The sequence below is a fragment of the Plecotus auritus genome, assembly GCF_963455305.1.
Source record: "Plecotus auritus genome assembly, chromosome: 11".
NCBI lineage: Eukaryota > Metazoa > Chordata > Mammalia > Chiroptera > Vespertilionidae > Plecotus > Plecotus auritus.
The window spans coordinates 1,829,039-1,843,965 of record NC_137777.1 but is presented as its reverse complement, the minus strand read 5'-3'; the positions used below and the strand labels follow the sequence as shown (position 1 = coordinate 1,843,965).

Below are 14,927 nucleotides of genomic sequence, written 5' to 3'. Positions count from 1 at the left end.
CACATGCACACACGTACACGCACACACCACTCCGAGTAGACAGCTTCGCAGACACACCCACCCTCTGTCGCCGCCGCCCAACCCGGGCCGTGTCCACGGAGCCCCCGCACTTCCTGTCCCCCAGCCTCGGAGCACGGACAGGAGACGGCGGGCGCCCACTCCGGGGAGGCAGCCCCGTGGGGACCCCCGCCACCACGGCGCCAGAGGTAAGTGTCGGCCGGGTGGGGCGGGGCGGGCCGTCAGCAGGGACAGGAAACAGCACAAAGCAGCGCGGGGAGGCCGTCTCCTTCCTCGAGTCTCTACAGTGAGCGAGGACCGGACCCTGGAGAGATCTGCTGCTGGGACGGAGCCCGCGCGGCACAGAGCCGCCTGCTGTCCCCCTTCCACGCTGTCCATGGCATCCCTCTTAGTGCAATGGTTTCTGGGGTGGCACCCCCACGCCGGGGCCCAGAGGCAGACCCCCGCGGCAGGGTCTGGCCCTCACGCTGGCGGCCGTCAGCCGCCCTCCGGGGACCAGGCGCCCGGCAGAGCCCCAGCGACGGCGTTCTGTGGGTCTCAGTGCACAGACCCTATGACACCCAGCACACGGACGTGCCTCCCGGGAGCGCAAGGATCCGACATTCCACTTGTGCTTCATCGGCTGGGCCACGCCCGGGAGGAGGCAGGGCGGGCGCGAGTGAATGCTGTGAGCGCACCGGCCCCCGAAGGTACAGGCGACAGACAGTCCACACGGGGCGGTCGCTGTCGGCGAGTCCGCTGCGCACTCTGCGCCTAAGCCGAGACCCACGGGGCGGCGACCTCCCGGCCCCGACACCGAGCACGAGGCGTCCCCGTGGCCAGGAGCTGAGCACACGTCGAGCTCTCACATTAATACTGCAACCAGATACATATCTTCTCTACATTAAAGACATACAGTGGAGGATTGTACTGTACCATCACCACAGACCCGTATTTTTAGGAACTTTGGAGAATAATGTCACAGTCCTAAAGGACCGAGCTCACCATTAGACTGTCGGCATACCATCTTTTTTCTTTCTTTTTTTTTTTTTTTTTTTAATAAATTTTTATTAAAATGGCACTTGGCTGCCAATCTCTCTGGACCTAGAAATGGCGAGTGGGCGTGGTCTCTGGTGTCCCAGCCCCTTTCCCCCGCGGGCGGGGCACCCCGCGGCCCCTAAGAGCTTGCGGAGCCGCGTCAGGGCACACGAGTGTCGCGTGGAACACGCGTCAGTGACAACGTCAGAATGGTCAAGGCTTTAAAACCACAATAGTGTTTGCGTTGCTTTCACCCTCAGAGAACGCTCACAGCTAGTTTGAGCCCATCAATTCCATACAGAATCACGTGTTAAAAACAAGTAAATCGAATGACCAAATAAATTAAAAATGTTTTAAAGCCCTGAGTTCATAGACTGCTTTTAGGAGATGTTTTTAGGAAACACGGGACTATTTAATGAGCAGCGGGTAGATTTTGGCAAACCCTATCTCCTGCGACAGTGGGGTCTCATACAGGTCTGCAGCTCAGAACGAGTGTGAAATCCGGACGGAAGGCATTCTGGGAGAGGAGCCTCGGCTGAGTCCACGACGTCTGGGGTCCAGTGCTGGCTGCCACGGGGCTGGCGTCGGTTGGTCTGAGTGTCGCTGGTCTCGTGTGAATCCGACTCCGCACACAATCGTAAACACAACACGTCAAGCAAAGTACATGGTGCGCAGCGTGTCCTGGTGGACCTGGACCGCCTTGGCCAGCGCCTGGTGGTCCCGCCCGTTACTCTGCCCGGAGGTATGGCTTCCTTCAGCACTGGGGACAGGGACAGAGACAGCCCGGTCAGCTGGGCCGGGGCCACGCCCCCACGCTAGGCCGGGGCCACGCCCCCAAGCTCGGCCAGGCCACGCCCCCCACGCTCGGCCGGGCCACGCCCCCAAGCTCGCCACGCCCACACAGCTGCTAACAGGTAGCAGCCAAGGCGCTGGGCTCGGGCATCTGGGCCTCTGCTGGCTCCGGCGGCTTCCCGTGGGGGAAAGCAGTGGCCACAGCCTGTTTCGGAAGCGACCCCGGCTGGGACCGGTGGCCGCGTGAGGCCTGCCACTCACCTGTCATGTTCTTTATCCACCAGGTGGTACCTGGCCCGGAAGGCCACCAGGTGAGCGTAGTATGCTGGCGCTGGGATGGACACGGAGCGCGTGCAGCGCACGTAGGTGTGACACAGCTGGTAGGTGAGGATCTGCAGCTCATCGGAAGAGAAACGATTGTCATCCCAAAGCACGTGGTAGTGGGAAGGCCTGCTTGTTCCCTGAAAGCAGAGCGAGCGTCAGAGACGGGCAGCACTCACCTGCGCGGGCGCCACCGGGCCGTGCCCAGCCGCTCGCCGCTCGCACGCTCCTGACCAAGGACACGGCGTTTAACGACACACAGACAGCGACGTTACTGTGGTCATTGTAAAAGGCACCGGGAGATGTATTTCATCAGGCATGTGAACACGGACCACACAAACTCAAATACAGAAGTCACAGAAAAGATACAGAACACTAGGGAAATGTTTGTTCCGAGGACTGCATCGCCCGTATAGACCAAGTTTCTACAACGTTTTATTTACAGGCAGGAACAACCTCTCTTAAAACTCACATGCTGACAACACTTTAAGAAGGGAGTTGGGCCCTAGCTGGTGTGGCTCAGTGGATAGAGTGTCGGCCTGTGGACTGAAGGGTCCCGAGTTCGATTCCAGTCAAGGGCACAAGCCTGGGTTGCGGGCTTGATCCCCAGTGGGGGGCATGCAGGAGGCAGCCAATCGATGATTCTCTCTCATCATTGATGTTTCTACCTCTCTCTCCCTCTCCCTTCCTCTCTGAAACCAATAAAATATATTAAAAAAAAAAAAAAAGAGTTGGCACACGCGTGTTATTTATGCAGTTTGTGTACCTTGAAATCTTTTGAAACTGAAGGAGGTGGGAGCTGGCAGCCTTGCCCCCCAACAGGGGGCACAGAAGGCCCCGGCGTGGGCACCCTCATAGCTGCCGCACCGCTCAGCTGGCCCGCCCGCCCGCCTCCCGCCAAGTCCCGCCCGCCTCCTCTGGCCCGGCCACGGCTGCCCGCTCACCCCTGTGCCAGGCCCCAGTGACAGACGTCCTGTCCCTGCCCCACCCCCACTTTGCCATTTCGTTGGTGGCTGTCCAAGGGGCGGGGGCAGCGGGGCATTCAGTGTAAGGGGGCCTGTCCCTCGAGGCCCATGTGTCCCAGCTCTGAATGTCTCAGCAAAGGACAGGTCCCCCTCCAAAAGCGCTGGGGCAGGGAACAGGCCAGAGGGGCCCTGAGGGGGCAGGCCGCCCTGTGTCCGCACGCAGGCCTGTGTGGAAGGACGCCCGCTGGCAGGCCGGGAGCGGAGAGGGGCTGCCAGGGACCCGCGGGGAGGCCGCTGCCCTCCACGGCTCAGCCTCCCTTTCCTCTTAACAACTGTACACATGGAAGAGCCGTTCCGCCCCGGGTGCACCAGGCCCACAGGCCACACCTCGGCGACGGGCAGTAACGTTTCCCAGGAAACAGTCCAACCGCCAAGTTCACAGTGAAGTCTCAGGAGGTAGGCCGCCGTTCTCCTGGGAGGGTTACTCAAGTCCTACGCAGCCTCAGACCCGAGCCCGTGTGCTGGGCTGAGGCAGGGCAGCAGCCAGGCCGGACGCCCGGCGCACAGTTGGCAATGGGCTGCTGGCACGGCCCCCGCGTGGCAGACCCCTCGGGACCACCCTCTTTGCCGAGAGACCGGACGAGCCAGAGACACTTCCCCAGGGTGTGGGGGTGACACGCGTGGGTGGACCCCACCACGGGTGTGAGCTCACCGAGGCGGCCCCTCGTCCCTCACCGCCTTTCCCACATCTCCTGCGCCCTCCTTGTCACCGGGTGTGAGGCCGACGTCACCAGGTGGTCTTGTCACCTGAGCTCTCACCCCGCTTGCTGAGCGGCAGGCCCAGGGACACCCTGCCCCCACCGGTGCGCCTGCACGTGGCAATCACCGCTCCTACCTGGACCTTATCTCATCCCAGTGGGCCCCTTGTCCCCAACGCCCGGCGGTCCCGAGCCCCTGACCACAGCTGGGGCCCCTGCTAAGTGCTCCCCACCGAGTCCCCGTGCCCACCGAGGGCCCACCCCGAGGGTCACACCTGCATGGGTTTGCTGGGGACCCCTGTGCCCTTACCTGGATGCCAGCGTGACTGCACAGGTAGAAGTCGAACTCGGTCGGGTGCGTGATCTTCGTGTCCACGGTGGTGCCTGCTGGAATGTTTCCGCTCTTCCCGACCTGCAGCAACACAGGAGCGTCAGCCAGCCCGGAGGGGGCGCCCCACCGGCCCCGCCACCGCCCTGAGGCTGGGCTCCCCGCCGTGGGCCCTGTTCAACTCTTTAGAATGACGGACACGTCGGACCGGCCACAGCGGTGGCTGCTGACCAACGGGTTCTCTTTCAGAGCCACCTCCCGGCCACCCATCCGCTAAAGCACATCTCCGCCGGACCCGGGGACTCACAGGGCCAAGTGCTCGCCGAACGGAGGACGGCACTTCTCCAATGCCCCAGCCCGGACCCCACGCAGCCCCCCAAGGGCAGCGGCTCCCCGACCCGGGACGCGCGGGGACGCACCCGCTCGTTCTTGTCCGTGCAGAAGAGCCGCGTGTGGTGTCGCTTCTGCACCACGATGAACGTGATGCCCGGCTGGTAGTCCTTCTCCAGCTTGATGCAGGCCTCGCGGATGGCCAGCAGCTCGTGGTGCAGGACCTGCAGGGACAGGGGCGTCAGGGCCAGAGTGCCCTCGGGGTCTGCTGCTGGGAAACCCATCGCTGAGTAACACGCAGCATGTGACACGCAGCTGCAGCCACGCCTTCGAGTCCCGCTGGCGTGTTAACGGCTGCGTGCCTCTGCCTCTCAGAACCTGCGTCGTTTGTGTGACGAGAGACGGACACCAGGCCTCATGGGCCAGTGGTGTGAACGAGATGACGTAAACGCTCAGCACAGGCTGCCGAAGTGCTGAGTGCTGGGTGACGGCCCGGACGGGCATGAGGCACTGTGGGCACACAGCACGGCGACCACGTTGGTCTTGGAGGAGAGGGAGCGGGCCTAGAAGAGACACCGGCTTCGGAGCCGGATGCAAGTCCAAAGCCCCACGCTGACACGAGGCAGCTGTGCGGCTGCGGGAAAGCCAGGCGCCCTCTCTGGTCCCGGTTTTCACTCGTAAGATGGGGCCATCGACCTTGCGAGCTCGCTGTGAGGACTAATGCCCGGAAGCCCCGGAGTCAGGGCACAAGGGCGGGAGGCACCGTCTCGTTCCCTCCGTCTGTCCTCGGAGAAGACGGACGTCCCACCACACACACCTGAGACTTCAGGGACCGCCCCCGGTGCGCGCTGTGCTGTGAGGTCTCTGACTACGCCTGCCGACCCTGCCCAAGGCTGGGGGCGGAACGAACCAGCCACGGAGGCTGGGAGGAGAGGAGCACCGCTCGGCCGGAGGGAGGGGACCCGGAGTCCTGCGCAGGCGGTGCCATGGGGCCCACCGCGGCCTGGGGATGAGCTGCTGTCCTGGGCCAGGCGGGCGAGCACGCAGGCCCCGCCCCTGCACCCAGCCCGCTGGCCCCGCACCAGGGCGGCCCGCAGGCTCCTCCCGCTGGGGCCTCCGCAGCTTCAGGTCCGTGCCCGCACCCGCCTCTGCCTCCCGAGAGCAGCTCCCGGGGACGTGGGTGTTGGGGGCGGGGCGGGAGCAGAGGTGCAGGTACCCGGGCAGCGGGCACACGCAGGCATTAACCTCCCGCGATCCGGGTGGGACGGACTCACGCTGCCCAAGGCCCCCCCGACCTGGAGGCGCCGCAGCTGCTGTCCCCGCTCACCGCCCTCCCGCGGTGCTCCCTGCGCTGTGACGCACCCGCCTCCCAGACCGCCCCCCTCCGCATCCAAACAGTGGCCGGGCCTGCTGACGGCTTTCTCAGGGGCTCCCCGCCATCTCTCCCCGCCGCCGCGGTTCTCCGTCACTGCGCTCACTGCCCGCCCTGCACACTGCGGCACGATGGGGTGCCCGCCCCACAAAGCCTCCGCCTCCGCCTCCGCCCGCACAGCCCCCCGGGCCCCAGGCCCACTGCCGCTCCTCCCGCCCCGCCTGTCCGGCCTCGGCATCGCCGCCCGCGCCCACCGTCCCCGTGACCTGACGAACACAGGCACTGCGGACAGGACCTAAGTCGCACCCCCGTTCCCAGTGGAGACCCCGAGAAGCCGCTCGGCCGGACGGACAGAGCCGAGAGCAGCGCGGCCCACCTGCTGGAACTGCCCCTCGGACACGCCGTCGCGGTAGAAGATGATGCGCGTGGGCTTGAAGCGCGTGGACTTGTAGAACTGGATGAGCAGCTCGCGCACCATGGCCGCCAGGTCCTGGATGATCTCCTGGCGGTGCTGCTGCACCCGCACGGTGGCGCAGTAGCGGTTGGGGTGGGCGTCCATGCTGCCCACGACCTGCGGGCGGGAGGAAGCTAGGCTGACCCTGTGCCTGGCACGGAGCAGGGGCTCAGAAGATGCCGACACGGCTTGCTTGGTCCCGAGCGAGGGGCAGGACCCACGAGCTGCCCTGAGCAGAGGGGATCCGACGGGTGGCTCCGGACAAACGGCGAACACACAGTGGCCCAGAGGGCCCTCCGGCAGCCCCACGGGGTCGACAGGGACCCGCACCCCTGGACTCCGCTCCTTCCCCGGAGGCAGGCTGGGCGCAGCCTGGGGAAAGGCACAGGGGCCGGTGTCAGCAGCGTCACCTGTGACCCGAGGCCGCCACACGCCTCCTGGGCTTTGAAACGCAGAGTTAGCAGGAGGGAGAGGACTACGGTTCAAGCCGTGCACACGCTTTAAAACGGGCTGCCAAGCCTCGGGTCTGCCCGGGTGCAGCGAGGCCGCCAGGAGCAGCGCCCCCTTCAGGGCACGGACACGGCCGGCTGGGGTGCGTGTTCGTGCTCACAGGCCGCTCACTGCTTCTGTCACACCGACCGGCCGGCAGCGCCTCCCAATGCCTCTCCACAGGGCTCGGACTCCCCCGGCTGCCCGAGCAGCCTGCTGCTCCCAGGAAGGGCTCCGGCCGTCTGGCCGCAAAGGGACCGTGTGCCCCCCCTCCCCCCCCCCCCGCCGGCCCAGCGGACAGCGCGGCACTCACGGCAGCGATGGAAGGCTTCTTCCCGTCCCCCGCCGGGGGGTGCGTGACGTCGGCCCCCAGGAAGATGACCGGCTGCTGGAACACGGGCGGCCTTCGGGGAAGAGAGAGCTTGAGGCCGAGGCTGGGCGCGGGCACCCGCTCCTGGGTGGCCAGGGCCCTGGGCGATGTTCTCAGAACGCCGCACAGTAAATGGCGCGGCCACGTGAGCTTCGGAAGAACCGTGGGGAGAGGGGGCGCTGGGCCAGCCGCTGAGGCTGGTGGGGGGAGGGGTCCCCACCGCTGCGCACACTGAACGTCTCCCGAGTCATTCACCGGCCGGGAACCGACGGCACGGCCTCACGGACTTCCTGGCCCACCAGGAGCACGGGGCGCTCCCCAGCCAGGCAGAGGGAGCAGCAGGAGCCGCCTCAGGGGGGCCCCCGGCAGCACTCACATGGGGCCCCCCAAGCACTGAGGACCCCCCGCCCGAGTGGAGGTGAGGGAGAAGGGGGGGTGTGCCACGTCAGGGCCCCAGACGTGGGCAAGTCCCCATCCGCACCAGCGGGGTCCAACCACGGGCAGCCCTGCCACCTCCCGGAAGCTGCCTGCTACCCCTTCCCGAGCGTGGGACTCGCGGCCACTGGACACTGTCCTCCCCGCACCTGTACAGAGGGGCCCGGCTGGGCAGGGACCCCACCCGCCCGCCCACTGCCTGCCTCACTGCCAGACCGGAGCTTCTGGGCTAGAAGGCCTCCTACCAACCCTCCCTTAGCCCCGAGCGCCACCGCTGGCGGGGCTGTGAGCAGAGCGGGAGCAGCACAGGCCCCGCCCCCTCCTACAGCCCGCCTCCCGCCCGCGCCCCCACCTGCTGCTCCCACCCCCGGTTCTGGATCATTCCCAACAGCGTCCACTGCAGCCGTGACTCAAACCTGCCGCTGGGCTCCACGCTCCTCCCACGGCTCCCTCCCCCCGCTCGCTCGCTCGCAAAGCCCCAGAAGCAGCAGGCGGTGTACCGTACACCGCCTCCCCACGCTGCCATGGCAACCAGACTCCTCTTTGCAAGGTCACCAACGACCTGCATGCCTCCGGTCCAGCCTCAGGACAAACCACCTTGGGGTCAGGACCCGCCCACTGGCCTCCTGACCCTCCCCTCCCTTCTCAGGCTCCACTGCCAGCTCCTGACCCCTGACCCCCACGATCTTTAGCCCCAGACCCCCACCTCCCTCCTGTCTGCACCCTCCCCAGGGTTCCCACCAGCCTGGGCGCTTTAAATCCCACCTCCACAGCAGGAGCCCTGCTCCGGCATCCCTGACCCCAGACTTCACCCTCCACCCCCGTCTCCCCTCGACACCGACACCGACATGCACCCCCGGGCCCTCCAGGCTTCCTCACCACCAACGCTGCCTTCTCTCTCCATGGGCCCGGGGCCTCGGACTCATCCTGGAGTCTCCTGTTTCCCCCTCAGCCAAACCCAACTGGTCTCTGAGGTCCCCCTCCTCCGGGGATAAGGCAGGAGCTCCGGGCCCTGCGGCACCAGGAGCCGACTGTGCTGTGGGAACAAGGTCAGCCGGGCCCTGTTCACTCACGAACCTCCAACTGCAACATCCTGCCGAGGGCGCCTCCGCCCCCTCTGTCCGGCCTGCGGACGCAGCCCGCCGGTCCGTGTGCAAGGCTCCGCTCCCGCGCCCACAGCTGCGCCCTCAGTGCTGGCCTCGCCGCGCGAACACCAGCTGCTCGCCCTCCTGAGCCGTCTCTGTCCCCGTGCCCACCGCTGGGCCAGTCCTGGCCACGGCAGCCACTCGACACACACAGACCCGCCACCTGCGCGCGCCACCTGCACTCACAGGCCCTCCTCCCGTCCACGCACTCAGCCAGTTAGGGGCCCTGGTCGCAGAGCCGGCGCCAAGGTCACGCCTGCCAGATGCTAAACTCCGATTCTTCCCACGTGACCGGGCCACCTCCTAGCAGATGCGGCGTCTGTCAGCGACAGCGACAGCGACAGCCCCGTGCGGCCCGCCCCCCGGAGGCTCACCTGCCCTGCGGCAGCAGGATGTTGTTCACGCCCCCCAGCTTGACGTTGATCTTGAGGCACAGGTTGGACAGCGTCTGCGGCGTGGTCCGCTGCACGTTCTTCATCTGCACGCACTGGGTGGCCATCCCCAGCACCGTGTCCCCCACGCGCTTCACCTCGGCTGCGGCAGACGGGGCGCTCAGGCCGCTCTCCCAGCACCTCCTGGGCTCCCTCTCGCCTGCCCGCCCCGTCCCCCCCCCACCCACCCAGGCTCCACCCCGCGCCTGGGAGACAGGGGCCAGGTGGGCGCAGGGAAGTCAGAGCCTCTGGGTTCAAGTTCTGGCTCCGGCACTGCCCACCTGCGCCAGCCTCGCCCTCACTCCTCGGGCAGGAGGGACGGGCAGAGCCCGGTGGAAGCCAGGGGCTGGCATTCCTGGGGCGGCGGAATGCCATCTCCCCCACAGCGCCTGGACTGAGGAGTTAACAGGAACGCCCCGGAAGCCTGCGCGTCCTCGGCTACCACCAGGCTGACTGCACAGGGCAAGCCGGACCCGCACCCCCATCCTGTGCTGGGCTAACACCAGGCTGACCGCACAGGGCAAGCCGGACCCGCACCCCCATCCTGTGCTGGGCTAACACCAGGCTGACCGCACAGGGCAAGCCGGACCCGCACCCCCATCCTGTGCTGGGCTAACACCAGGTTGACCCCACAGGGCAAGCTGGACCCGCACCCCCATCCTGTGCTGGGCTAACACCAGGCTGACCGCACAGGGCAAGCCGGACCCGCACCCCCATCCTGTGCTGGGCTAACACCAGGCTGACCCCACAGGGCAAGCCGGACCCGCACCCCCATCCTGTGCTGGGCTAACACCAGGTTGACCCCACAGGGCAAGCCGGACCCGCACCCCCATCCTGTGCTGGGCTAACACCAGGTTGACCCCACAGGGCAAGCTGGACCCGCACCCCCATCCTGTGCTGGGCTAACACCAGGCTGACCGCACAGGGCAAGCCGGACCCGCACCCCCATCCTGTGCTGGGCTAACACCAGGCTGACCCCACAGGGCAAGCCGGACCCGCACCCCCATCCTGTGCTGGGCTAACACCAGGTTGACCCCACAGGGCAAGCTGGACCCGCACCCCCATCCTGTGCTGGGCTAACACCAGGCTGACCGCACAGGGCAAGCTGGACCCGCACCCCCATCCTGTGCTGGGCTAACACCAGGCTGACCCCACATGGCAAGCCGGACCCGCACCCCCATCCTGTGCTGGGCTAACACCAGGTTGACCCCACAGGGCAAGCTGGACCCGCACCCCCATCCTGTGCTGGGCTACCACCAGGCTGACCCCACAGGGCAAGCCGGGCCCGCACCCCCATCCTGTGCTGGGCTCCCTCGGGAGCAGCTGCCACTCCTGCCCAGCCGCCCGCCTACCGTAGACGGGGGTCTTGCCCGGCAGGATGACCACCACCAGCTGCAGGCCCGTGTACGTGTTCTTCAGGTGCCGGAACATGGGCTCCACGCTGTCGGCGCCCTGGGCGTACTTGCAGAAGCACGGCTGGCCCTGGATCGGCATCCCCGCGTCCCTCGAGATCTTTCTGAGCTGCTCCGTGAAGGACCTGGAGGAGAGGGTCCGTCAGGCCCGGAGCCTCCCGCGTGCTGGAGTCCAGACCCAACCCAACGCCGTGTCCGGAGGTCGGGGTCAAAGCCGCCGCCCTGGACAGAGCCGTGCCCGCGCATCCACTCACGGAAAAGGTGCAGTGCTGAGCACCCACAGGCCACTGAGGAGTCACCCCAATAAACCGGAAGACTTCCAACAGGCCCCACGCTGCCCCCACCCGGCCATGGCACTCGGTGCAGAGTAACGAGGCGCCGTGCTCACGGCCCCGCTTCTGTGGGACACCCCGCCCGCTCAGGCCGTGCAGGCCAAGCCCTGTGGGAGGGACCGCTCCCCGTGTGCACAGCTCGGACAGGACGACGTGACGTGGAAAAACAAGAGCGGAGCTAGAGGACACTGCAGCTGCCGCCAGCAGGCCGGGGCTCCGCGCGGGCACACGGCCGGCCTCTATTTTAAGCTCCGGAGCAAAAATAGCATCGCCTTCGACCAAGAGGCTGAGGACACCCATGCAGCCCGGCCGGGCGGTGTCGACAAGGAAACGCGCTAGCGTCTGCACTGAGCGCCTCGTGCACTGACCGCGGGCCCACTGGCTCCAGGCGAAGGGGAAGGAAGGGGCCAAGGACAGACCCCGGGGGGGGGGCAGCCCAGACGCGGGCCTCAGCTCGGCTCCGAGGGCTCTCGGGGTGGCCGCTGGCCTGCGCGTGGGGCCGAGGCAGCCTCTCCGACAGCCCCGCCCCCGCGGCAGCTCCTCTGCGGAACCGTCCTTGGCTGCTCTCCCCGGCCTTGGCCTCGGCGCTCCCGCGTCCACGCGAGGCAGGAAGGAGCTCCGCCGTGCAGGACGCTGCGGCTCACAGCGCCGCTCCCAAAGGCGGTGCAGCTGGGCCGCCCGCGTTGCCCGGCTCCCTGGAGGGGTGACCCCTCGCTGGGCTGCCGGGCACACCCCCTGCCCCAGGACAGTCGCCCCGGACGACCTCCGTTCCTCCCCTTGCCAGGGAGCAAGGCCCCGTCTCTGACCATCTCGCCCTCCTCTGGCCTCACTTTCTCCGTCTCCCTCACGCAGACATATGTAGCGAATGTGTTTTTTAAAATAAGCTCAGCCCTGACCGGTGTGGCTCCGTGGATAGAGCGTCGGCCTGCCGACTGAAGGGTCCCGGGTTCGATTCCGGTCAAGGGCATGTACCTCGGTTGCGGGCACATCCCCAGTGGGAGGTGTGAAGGAGGCAGCTGATCGATATTTCTAACTCTCTATCCCGCTCCCTTCCTCTCTGTAAAAAAATCAATAAAAATATATTTTTTTAAAAAAGAAAGAAAATAAGCTTAGTTCACCGAGTCCAGTTCCCTCTCTCACCTCCTCTTCACACTTACTCCCGTTTGCTGTTCTCTCATCTCTTCTGTGCTGCCCAGCAGTGGGGCGGGGCCTGTCCCCGCCAGGCTGCAGCTCTGAGACCGGAGAGGCTGCCCACCCCGGCCCTCCCGCCCGAGCCCACGCCTGCGCCTGCCGCGGGCGCCTTACTTGAGATGGACCTCGGTGCACTGGCGCTGGGGCGCGAAGCAGGCGATGGCCCACACCTTGATCTCAATGCCCGTGTGAAACTGCTTGTTCCGCATGTCCCAGACGCCTTGCACAGGCGTGGCAATCGCTTTATTCTGCAAATGGCAAGACGGTCAGAGTGAGAAGAGTGGGGAACGTAGTCCTCTACCCCGAGGCTTTGCCACTGTCCCCCGACCAGACGGTGGCTCCTGAGGCTCAGGACAGCATCTGTGTGTCGCCCACCTCTGGCTGCCCACCTCTGCAGGGTCCAGGGGGCTGCGGGGGGTGGATGGATGGATGGACAGATGGTGGGAGGATGGCTGGCGGGCTGGGTGGAGGGATAGGCGGTGGGTGAATGGATGGATGGGTGGGTGGGTAGGTGAAGGGATGAAGAGGTGAATGGAGGATGGTGGCTGAGTGACAGGGACGCTATGCCACGCACGTCACACAGACACGCAACCACCTCCGCGATCCCTACGGGCTCCAAGAGGAAACACCAAGGGAAAAAGCAAGGTGCAGGCGCATATTCACTGCGCCATCTGCGGCCCGGCCAGCGTGGCGCAGTGTCGACCTATGAACCAGGAGGTCATGGTCCCATCGATTCCCAGTCGGGGCACATGCCCAGGCGCAGGGCTCGACCCCCGCAGTGGGGGGCGTGCAGGAGGCAGCTGATCAATGATTCTCTCTCCTCACGGTGTTTCTGCCTCTCCCTTTCCTTCCTCTCTGAAACCACTTAACAATAAAGTGAATAATACGCCTCCTCACAAGGAGGGGGAAGCCCTGCGGCCATCCCGGGCGGCGCGCAGAGGAGGGATCACCTGTGCTCCCTGGGAAAGGAGACCTCGCCCCACAGTTTCTCTGCTGCCTTCGGAGCTTTAAAACGTTAAAAGTACGAAAGGAAAAGGACCTACACACAAAGCTGCCCCTTGCGGGCGGGGACTCCCTCCGAGCAAACGCGCCCTCGGTACGAAGGCACGTGGCCAGCGGAGCCCTTCCTCCAAGCTCGGGGCTCACCGCAGCCCCCGCCCCCCAGGCTGTGCGCCTGAAGGGACCAGCCACGAGGAGGGAGGGGGACCCATGAGCCCCGTAGGCTCGGTGGTCAGGACGCCTTTCCTTCGAACTGATAAAAGCTGGGGGTCGGGGGGCAAGCCCAAAGAGACGCCCAGGTGACGGGCCGCTGCCCCTGGGTGCCTCCCCCGCCCCCCCTCCCCCCCAGCACAGGGCGCGGGAAGCAGCCCGTCGCCGAGAGCGCGTGCGGCCCAGGGCAGGCTGCCTCTCTCCGTGGACACAGTCACCGCGGGAGGATGGAGGCGGATTCCAAAACCCTTCAGAGAGCCAAGGAAACGGCCCTGTGCAGCCCCCTCGCTCAGTTCTCCGCCTGCACCCCGGGCTGCATCCGTGGGGCCGCCCGCCCTGATGGGGACACCCCGGCCCCCGCCCCGCACACGTACCCGGCCCCCGTAGAGGATGGAGGGCGGCTGCAGGACCCGCCCGGTCACGTCGGTCATCTCATCTTTGACCATGATTCCGAACTCCCGGACGTAGGGATCGGTGTTAAAACTCGCACTTCTCATCTTGGAAAGGCGGGCAACAGGCAGAGTCAGGGGGTCTGCTGCTCCCCGGAGCCGTGTCTGTCCCAAGCCCGGGGGCCGGCACGGACTGGCTTCCCGAGGGCGCCCCCCCAAGGCCGCCCGGACGGACACGCACCAGCTTGCTAATCTCTTCCTGCCGATCGGGCGCCGACCTGGCCGTCGCTCTTATCATGGTTGAGGTCTGATTGTCCGTCAACTTCTTTATGCATCTCTGTCCCGCCACGATGTTGCAGACCTGGAGGCACAGACGCGGCGTCAGCGCAGGGCTCTGCGGGCACGGCCGCCCCGCGGACCCTGTGGGCGGCTGTCCCGGCGCCGGGCTGTGCGGCCTCCGTCCTCACAGGGACACGTGCCCGCCACGAAGTCCACCTCCGGCCACGGCCCTCGATGGCGGGCGGGGGGGGTACACAAGGACCGAGTGAAAACCTCCGACAGAAAAGCGCTAGGACCACGCCCACGTGGGCCTCTTCCCAGGCAGGGAATTGTCCAACCACCCGCGAAGAGACCGTTCATTCTCGGGCACTGTCTGCCCCGCGCCGGGGCCGGCGGGCACGTGGCACCAGCTCCCATCTTCACACACGAGCAGCTCCACACCCGTCTGGTTCACGGGGAAACCGAGGCGTGACGAGGTCCCGCAGGGGACACGCGGGGCGGGGGGGGGGGGCTTGCCTCGAGGGGAAGGTAGGTGTGTTTCTGCTCCTGTCCGACTTGTAAACATGGGAGGTGGGGGTAGCGCAGGACCAGCTTGTGCCGGTCCTTGAAGTACTGGGCCACCGTGCACTCCACCGTCTGCCCGCTCTCCTGCTGCAGCGGGAACCTGGGGACAAGGAGGGGCGTGGGGATGCGGAGGAGGTGGCTGCGCCCTCAGGGCCGGGCTTGGGGCACACAGTCAAGGCCCCGCCCAGGGTCAACCACACACCCGCCCCCGGGTCACCTGGACCGCCCCGAGGCCCGCCCTCCCCTCTTCCCGCAGCTGTGACACAAGCACGCCTGTGCCTGCTCGCAGCGATCCCAACAGCACACGCGTCACAGGGGACGCGGGG

General features: G+C 66.4%; 1 protein-coding gene across 2 annotated transcripts in view; it reads right to left on the bottom strand.

Moving 5' to 3' along the window:
* Positions 1-1,055: 1,055 nt before the first annotated feature.
* AGO2 (argonaute RISC catalytic component 2) overlaps positions 1,056-14,927 on the bottom strand; it is a 44,534-nt gene continuing 30,662 nt past the window's right edge. The window contains exons 8-19 of one of the 2 annotated variants that reach the window (XM_080647047.1): positions 14,554-14,701; positions 14,000-14,119; positions 13,744-13,866; positions 12,275-12,408; positions 10,578-10,762; positions 9,169-9,328; positions 7,158-7,248; positions 6,278-6,472; positions 4,619-4,753; positions 4,182-4,283; positions 2,089-2,288; positions 1,056-1,795 (exon numbers count right to left, since the gene is read on the bottom strand). In XM_080647047.1, coding sequence (XP_080503173.1) covers positions 1,687-1,795; positions 2,089-2,288; positions 4,182-4,283; positions 4,619-4,753; positions 6,278-6,472; positions 7,158-7,248; positions 9,169-9,328; positions 10,578-10,762; positions 12,275-12,408; positions 13,744-13,866; positions 14,000-14,119; positions 14,554-14,701 — 1,702 coding nt within the window. In that variant the 3' untranslated portion in view covers positions 1,056-1,686. The remainder of the gene's footprint in view (positions 1,796-2,088; positions 2,289-4,181; positions 4,284-4,618; positions 4,754-6,277; positions 6,473-7,157; positions 7,249-9,168; positions 9,329-10,577; positions 10,763-12,274; positions 12,409-13,743; positions 13,867-13,999; positions 14,120-14,553; positions 14,702-14,927) is intronic. The other variant, XM_080647048.1, reaches the window with a different exon arrangement.